Raw genomic sequence first — 8,956 nt, forward strand, 5'->3', positions numbered from 1 at the left:
TTCAAGAGAATTCTTTAGTTCAAGGCGATTCTTTAGTTCAAGGCGATTCTTTAGTTCAAGGGGATTCTTTAGTTCAAGAGGATTCTTTAGTTCAAGGGGATTCTTTAGTACAAGGGGATTCTTTAGTTCAAGGGGATTCTTTAGTTCAAGAGGATTCTTTAGTTCAATGGGATTCTTTAGTTAAGGGGATTCTTTAGTTCAGGGGGATTCTTTAGTTCAGGGGGATTCTTTAGTTCAAGGGGATTCGTTAGTTCAAGAGGATTCTTTAGTTCAAGGGGATTCTTTAGTTCAAGGNATCAGAACAATATATCTTCCATATTATCGATCAGAACAATATATCTTCCATATTATCGATCAGAACAATATATCTTCCATATTATCGATCAGAACAAAGGGTATCCTTGTAATGAAAAAATTAAATGAAGGAGGTTATCTGAAATTACAAACTAGTAGCATCCTCAAACAGTTAATAATAAAATAAAAACAATTTGAATTATCTTATTTAATTACCTCTGAGCTTTCTCCTCATAATCCTTTTTAAGTATCTCTGAACTCAATCTCCAGTCTTCAGCAACTTTTTTACTAACAAAATAAAATAGATTAAAAGATTGAGAAAAAGAGTGAAAAAATAAAAATAATAAAAAAATTCATAAATAAAAGTAAAAGACAGTCATGGAGTTAAAACAAACAAAAAACTGTCTAAAAAAGTATTACAACTTAAGTTTGATTGTTTTATTATGGAAAATTAGTATTCTCCTATAATACCGTTATTTGTTTATTTATTTACAATTATTTCTGAAGAAATAATAAATGATAGGTAAAATCTAAACCCTTNCAGGTGAATCGAAATAGATTATCAAGTACAATAGATGGCAACAGAGAAATGGCCCAATTATACACGACGTCACAAGTGTCAACTATAACAAGGAAAACGAAATTTTCTCACATTAGTTGACATGTTTTCCAAGATTCAATAAAAAAGCGTAAAAACAGAAAATAAAGGAAACATAAAGTTGCACTTATTTTACTGTAAGATTAGCACTTTATTATAAAATTATCACATTTTTAATAATTTGTCAGACACAAAAATTGGGTTGACACTTGTGACGTTAGAATACAGCTGTACTGAGAGTACAAATTCTACTTTGCCATCTATTGTACTAGAATCTATTTGGGTGAATTTACATTTTTAGAGAAGCATGTTGCACTCAAAACGGTAGAATTAAATTAAGCCATTGTCTGGTCATGGACTGAGAAATCCATGACCAGACAAACCTAACCTAACCCAACATTGTCTAGCTAAAATCCTAGTCAATCGTGGCTTCTTTGTAAGATTTTGGCCAAAGAGAAAATCAGAAAATTGAGAGATTTGACACTTTTCAAACAAGAAAAAAGACGATCGGATAGAAGTTTCAAGAACACCGTTGTTCAGCGAACATGTCTCTCTGTAAATGTAAATTACAAGGACTTGTCCCTTGAAGGAGGGGGTTGAAGCTTATTCATTACCTGATATCTGAAAACTGGAGGTCAGGTTGTTCCCCAGTATATTTTCTTCTCTGTTCAGAACAGAAGATTGCGTAATAATAACTTATGTTACCCTCTGTTCCAACCCTTACGCTGAGTATCCTCCCTTTTATTTTTACTCCCTCACCTTTTACCTGATTTATTATCATTCTTATGTTTAAAATGTACAATGTACATTGTTTTTATCGGCAATTCTCATTCGTTTAAAGTGGGCCAACCAATTAAAACAACCTACTCTGGTTAGGCGGGCCCAAACTACATAGTAAATTGTAATTTTTTTATTTGTATTATCTCATGCTTTGTAGTTAAATAAAAATATGAAATATGAACTTTGTTTCTTACTTTTAACCAAATTTTATTTCAACTTCACCCAAACGAACCTGTAAAGATAAGGGCTGAGAGGGAGGGGGGGCATTTATAGGAAGGGGAAATGAGATCTTTCAAGAAAATATAAACCCCAGTCCGACCCCTCCCCTCTCCCTACCTGGGTTGTTGGTTCTGTTCCATCTGCATCTGTTTATGTTTAGGTATAGAGTTGACCGTCTCCTTCCAACTTTTCATCTTCGCATCAGCCACCTCTCTAGCTCTCTTCCTACAATACAAGAAATTGGTGATCTTGATCCTAGTGATTTCAATGGTAGTTATTTCAATGCTAGCGACTCTAATGTCAGTGATTTAAATACTAGTATTTTGATACTGGTGAATTCAATGCCAGTAATTTCACGTTAAATGATTTTAATGCTACTGAATCAATGCTAGTGATTTCAATTCTAGTGATTTTAGAGCTACTGATACAATGCTAGTGATTCCAACATGATTGATTAAAAATTTTCCACATCTGAACCTGTAGTCTTCCTTCTCCTCCTCCTTGAGACTGTGCCACATCTCTCCAAGCCTCCGGCCAAGGTCCCCAAACCCTATATCAGGTTCCTCTGTCTGTAACTTAGTTCTCATTTCCTAGATAAATAGATAAATGAATTAGTATAGATAGTGGGTAGATAGATAGTTAGAGAGAATACATGGAAACACAGATAGAAGATAAAACCTCTTCCACTCTCACTTTCAGATCGTTTTAAAAAGATTTTACATGTCTCATCAGCCATTTCCTGTTGAGCAACGTTATTGCAGAAATGTAAAAAATAGGTCCAAATTTTAGCCATGGCGTACAAAACAACTTTTTGAACAAAAATCTTCATAATTTTAGACGTACAAATAAAACACTCGTTACAGTGTTTATAACTATGAACCCAGAATCCATCATCGTAAAGAAAACCTACCTGAGAAAAAAGAGCAAAAGGTGGCATCGAACCAGGACGCTTCGGTAGCTTCGTCACGGTCGGTGGCGCAGATTTAATCACCGATGTCGGAATCATTCCTAAAAAATTAAAATTTTAAAATCTTAAACTATACGATTGATGACTCAAACATATAAGCATCACTATTTTCAGCTTACTTGGTTTAATGGCGGGGGCAGGTGTGAGAAGATCTGCATAATCGCTGTGATTGTACTCTATAACAACATCAGATCCTAAAATTATCGAATTATTAGAAACTTTTCTAAATAACCATTTAGCGCGAATTCGTAATATGTTATTATTATTATTCAAATCTTTTTATTGATCAAAAAATACAAAAACAACAAAGTAAACTTTACATATATATCAAAGACACGTACATTTTGATTTTAATATTTTACATAGAGCATCATTTATTTATGTGGACATCGTAAATATTTGACAAATGACACAATTTTCATGTTTTAATTTTAAAGTAAAGTAAATTCAGTAATGACAGTAAAATAAAGTAAGCTGACAACATTTAATGAGGGCTCGTAGGGACCAAGAAATACATTTTCACTTTTCAGATCAAATAAAGGCCGATTTGCAACAAGTAGCAAAAGGCATAATCTAAGAAGGTGATCCGAAAAAATATAAAAATATAAAAAACAAGATGCGAGTAACGTACAAAAAAAGAGAAGAATAAGGTGATACACCATTAAGTAGCCAATGGAATCTCGTTTTGAAATGCTAACGAGAGGTGTTTTAAACATGAGCATAATTGATAGACCACTATAGAACGAAAAAATGCTTACAATAAAAGACCTTTTTGTATATTTTCTGAAGCTAAAGCATTAGGTTTTAATATAAAGGTCAATTTAGGATATGTAGGAAAGATCAGAAGCAGAAACTGTGACGGGGATCAGATGGAATTGCCAAAAAATACAAAAATTGGAAAAATAAAAAGATGAGGCGATTCATCATTAAGTAACCAGTATTATCTCGTTTTGAATTGTTGGCGAAATGTGTTTAAAACAGGATAAATTAATTATGTGAGGACTAGTTGCATGAGATCCATGTATTTACCTAAGCTGAGTTTAGTCTTTGACAGAAACATAAGATAGACCATTATTAAGGACGAGAAAGAGGATATTTACTAATTTTAATGTTTCAAGGTCTCAAATTTAAGATCTTACAGTTCAAATGTTGGATTCAATTGATGGATTAAAGGATTAAAGTATTTGAAGCCTAAATATTCGTAATATGTAATATACCGGAGGCGGCAGCTGTGGGGGTTGAGTCTGGCTTCCCTCCCTCCTCATCACTGTCCAGGGTTACAACGTCGTCTATCATTTTATTTCAGAATCATTTCACCGGATTTTGTAGTTAAGAAAATTGTGTTATTTCACTTATGTTTATCTTGCGGATTTTATTTGTCGGCCATATTTGTTATTTACAAGCGGCTTGATGTAAAGAAGAAAGCTTCTGCGGCATTTCTTGGAATATTTGCGCTTAAAACTTATCGTCTTAGTTCTGTTCCTCTTAAAAATGTCGTCCTCGAAATAAAAATATTTTAGATATTGACATGTTGTAAGAAAATTACGCGGTATTTGATTTTTGACTGAAACCTGAAATTGAAACAATTAATTGCAATTTTTGTTCTTGAAGTATTAATTAAACATCTTTTAGATAATTTTAGTATTTTAACTTTTTATTTTCGTATTTTAACGTTTTTATTGATCAATTGGTTATACGTGATCTACAAACTCTAAATATTCAATACGTAGAATACGTATGGCATACAGCGCAAATTCGTAATGTTTCATTTTAGAAAAATGACTAGTTCTAGGGGAAACTTTTACGAAGAAGAAATCGACGACGATGAATTCTTAAGACATCCTAAATCTGGAACAGCAGGTGTTGATTGTTAATAAACAATGGCTTCGGTACGGTCCAGTGGTTGTATCAGTCTAACTAAAATAATTAAAACATAATTAAACAAGATTTTTTATTATTAAAATCTATTTAAATTGTTCAAAAATGCATACATTAAATACAAACATATTGATTTAAGGAGTCTGTCATAGTGAACGATTTTTAGGGGGCCGAGCGCTGCGACCACGGGTTAGGTTAAGTAAAGACACNCTGATAAATATATATTTCAAACATTACCTGATAAATATATATTTCAAACATTACCTGATAAATATATATTTCAAACATTACCTGATAAATATATATTTCAAACATTACCTGATAAATATATATTTCAAACTATTATTTGGTTCGATTAACGTATTAACGAGAGCTCCTTGACTAGTACAGGTTAGAGTGTATAGTATCGTAGTAAACACCTACTCCATAACAAGTTCTTGAACGTATCTATCCAGGTACAATCCGTCCGCGATCAAACTCAAACAGGACTGAATCCCAGGCTCTAAATGCCAAACAGGGATACAAGCGTAGCTATCAATAAGCTTTCTGTATCGATCCCAAATGATGGGGACGATCCAATGCTCTAAATGCCACACAGGGATCCATAAGCCTAGGTATACAACAAGCTACATATCGATCCCAATTGATGGGGGCAATCCGACCTGTCTATATCAACGTAGGGTTTCAGTGCTATGAATGCTACAGAGGGACACAAGCCTAGCTATACAACTAGCTATATATCGATCCCAAATGATGGGGACGATCCAATGCTCTAAATGCCACACAGGGACACAAGCCTAGCTATACAACTAGCTATATATCGATCCCAAATGATGGGGACAATCGGACCTGTTCAACCAAACAGGGTTTCCGTCTAGCAATCAACAAGCTAGGTATCGATCCCAAATCAAAGGGGCCGATCCACCTGAATACAAGCCTCAGGGTTTCAGGTCTACTCTCACGCAGTAAACAGTAAGGAGTTACTTTAAAGAACTAACTTTTTTTAATATCTTATGTAACAGGAATTGACATAGTTACAATTCCTACGATGTTATCTATATCACATGATAAAGAACATTGTATTTCGTATTTATCGCACAGTTAAAGTTTAAGGTACATATTTATAAGATTAGAGAGAATAGACTTAACGCAGTTAACCTATCTTATCACATGTTTCATAGCATAATTTAAGTATGTCGCATGGTTTAAGCTAATCATGATAAGTATCAATTGAAATGCAGTTTCAATGAATAATGTCATTATGTCTAAGTTACAACATTAAATCATTAATAATGTACAACGTACTGCAAGTTTACAGAATATCATGTTTACACGATTTTTGCTACAAGGGTGCCTCTTGGGCAGCGGGCTATTTTTCTTAAACTTTCTTTAAAACGCTATTTTACTTAAATTAGTTGCAGAAGAGGGGGTCTAACATATGAATACTAAAAAATTATTCTCTATTAATGATTTGAGTATTTATTTTAATATTTTAGGATACATGCTACCTCAGACCAATCAAAATTCAAATCAGTTTGGAAATCAAAGAAACCTGGGAAATCAATTTGGAAATCAGTTTGGAAATCAGGGAAATCAGTTTGGGAACCAAGGAAATCCGTTTGGTAATCAAGGAAGCACTCAGGATCAGGTGTATGTTAAATTTTGTCACACGTATTAGGCACATTTTTTCAGACACAAACCTTTGCTAATATTTATATTTCTTCAGAATCTTGAAGCTCAAAGACAAGAGTTACAAATGAGACGTCGCGAAATAGAGGTGAATATATTTATCTTGAGTTGTATGGATTTATGTATCGGAGGCCGAATTTAAAGAATTTGAGCGTCGGCTCAAATTTAAGCCACGGCTCAAATATGGTTGGTTTCGCCTAAAATTTTATTCAATGTTTCAAGATTTAAGCCAATGCTTAATTGAAACCGGTTTTTGGCGGATTTAAGACGCGGCTCAAATTCATTTAATTCGGACACGGGCTTAACTTCTAGTTCGGACTTATAAGTGTTGTGAAGGTCATTGAAGAATTTTAATAGATTAGACCATGCACTACCTATCAAAACAAAACCTATAAAATTTTAACAATTATCAAAACATATCAAAACAGAATATATCCAACTATCAAACATATCAAAACAAAACATATCAAAATACAAAACATATCAATATACAAAACATACCAAACCAAACTTATTGAAAAGTAATTAAATTTAACTGCTAAGGATCCATTTAATTTTGATGCGGATCCGGATCCTGGATCCGCACTGGAAAAAAATGGATCTGGATCCGGATCCAGGTCATTATTTTAAGATTTACTGAATTTTTTTAACAAAACATAATTTTTTTAATTTTTTGTTTTATTTTTATTCTAAAACTTGATGAACCATTCAGAAATGAGGAAACTTTTATAATCTCTTTTTTTTTTTAAAGTTTAGATTTTGGTTTTAGGAGTTAAAAAAGTTTTTTGCAGTTTTTGGTTGATATTTTACCCCTTGGATCCGGATCCGTGGATCCGCATATTTTTGCAGATCCGGATCCGGATCCAGGAAGCCAAAATCTTGCGGATCCAACGGATCCGGATCCTAAGCACTGAATTAAACATAAGTTGTATTCGAGTTGAGAAAATTTTGTAGAATTTTTGTGAAGAACAAAATCCGGGAATTTAAATAAAATATCTCACAAATTAGATCCATCAGATCCAAGACTCTCAAACTGGGGAACAAACTTATTTTGTAATTAGATTTTTTCTTACATTGGATACGTTTTATATTTTGATTGTTTGGGTTACGGTAAAAGGCGGGGGTTTATTCTTAAAAATATACACCCCTGTATCTCATGCGTTTTTAACCAGAAATAGATTTTAAGATTCAAAGACATGCCAAACTATGAATTTAGAGTCACTAGAATTTACTTAATAAATTTTATATCAGTCCCTTTAAATATGGGTTTATTTTGCATCCTTCCTTTGTACAAATATTCGAATTCTCGCTTTAAAAAAAAAGTTTTTAAAATTATTCAATAAAAGATGTTAATTTTGTTTAGAACAGAACAGAGACTTGATGATATTAACTCTACACTTAGAAACAGTGAAAAGCATATTCAGGTAGAGTTCGGCATCCATTTTTAATCGGTTTTTGATCTGCATTTGAGCCTTATTTGATCCATTTTTGAGCCTTATTTAATCAATATTTGAGCATTATTTAATCCATATTTGATCCTTAATTAATCCATATTTGTTCCATATTTGATCCTTAATTAAGCCATATTTGATTCGTAGTTGATCCATATTAGAGCCTTATTTGGTACATATTTGATCCTTAATTAATCCATATTTGATTCGTAGTTGATCCTTCTTTGATCCGTATTTGATCCATATTTGATCTTTTTATAAATATGTATTATTATTATTACCAATCAACCTAGAGTCAAAGGATCATATCCTAACGGCAATGATACGTTGATCTCCAGGATCGAGCTCCAGCCACTTACCCTTGTCCGCTTGGGCCTCATTGATCATATCGGGTTTGAAGTTTTTTTAGAACTCAGTGTGTATGCCAGATATGTAAGGAGTCTTAAAATGATTTAAATAGCATTTTGAACAGTACACACGTCTGCATATAAGATAAAATGGTGTTAAAAACTAATCATCACTTGTTTGTTTTAAGGGGATACGAAGTGTGTTTGGAAGTATAAGAAACTATTTTTCTGGACGACCAACTGCCACAACAGCTCCTGCAGGGGGATCACCTCTTCCACCTCTTCCCCCTTCACAATCCGCCCCTCAATTCTCGTCTGGGGGACTAGAAACCCTTCATCAGGTAAACATCATTAGTTTATAATTATATCCGGAAAACAATTCGAATGTATTCTTGTATACGGTACACCATCCTAGTGTATTGTTATATCCGGTAACAGGGGGGGGGGGAAATGAGAAAGTTTATTTATTTACCACTGTAATCATTTAGTTTCCCCAATTCATTAAATAAAATAAAACAATAAAAAAAGAGGAGAAAAAAAATGATATTTTAAGAAAATATACACCCCTGATTATTTATCCCTGTAATATAGGATCCCGGATACCAGGATCATCATCCAGGATTAAGGAATAAGCCTGGACTAATGGATAAACAACCAGGTAGGGTTGGTTGATTGGTTGGTTGGTTGGTTGGTTGGTTGGTTGTGAGAATTTAGGATATTTTTCAAGATCAAC

The 8,956-nt window shown here is 33.3% G+C and overlaps 2 protein-coding genes across 2 annotated transcripts in view; one reads left to right on the plus strand and one right to left on the minus strand.

Annotated features, from left to right (window-relative positions):
* Positions 1–2,004: 2,004 nt before the first annotated feature.
* Positions 2,005–4,270, minus strand: LOC111705407 (high mobility group protein B3). The gene is made up of 5 exons (XM_023477944.1): positions 4,076–4,270; positions 2,978–3,052; positions 2,802–2,899; positions 2,369–2,481; positions 2,005–2,116 (listed from the first exon to the last, which is right to left on the minus strand). Exons 1-5 carry the CDS (start codon positions 4,152–4,154, stop codon positions 2,005–2,007), a joined length of 477 nt encoding a protein of 158 aa, XP_023333712.1. The 5' UTR covers positions 4,155–4,270.
* A 362-nt stretch (positions 4,271–4,632) lies between these two features.
* Positions 4,633–8,956, plus strand: part of LOC111705395 (synaptosomal-associated protein 29) — a 5,479-nt gene continuing 1,155 nt past the window's right edge. Inside the window, exons 1-6 of the mRNA XM_023477925.1 lie at positions 4,633–4,718; positions 6,233–6,384; positions 6,463–6,513; positions 7,772–7,849; positions 8,412–8,564; positions 8,815–8,881. Coding sequence (XP_023333693.1) covers positions 4,637–4,718; positions 6,233–6,384; positions 6,463–6,513; positions 7,772–7,849; positions 8,412–8,564; positions 8,815–8,881 — 583 coding nt within the window. The 5' untranslated portion in view covers positions 4,633–4,636. The remainder of the gene's footprint in view (positions 4,719–6,232; positions 6,385–6,462; positions 6,514–7,771; positions 7,850–8,411; positions 8,565–8,814; positions 8,882–8,956) is intronic.

The sequence above is a fragment of the Eurytemora carolleeae genome, unplaced genomic scaffold (genome assembly GCF_000591075.1).
Source record: "Eurytemora carolleeae unplaced genomic scaffold, Eaff_2.0 scaffold620, whole genome shotgun sequence".
NCBI classification, from domain to species: Eukaryota; Metazoa; Arthropoda; class Copepoda; order Calanoida; family Temoridae; genus Eurytemora; species Eurytemora carolleeae.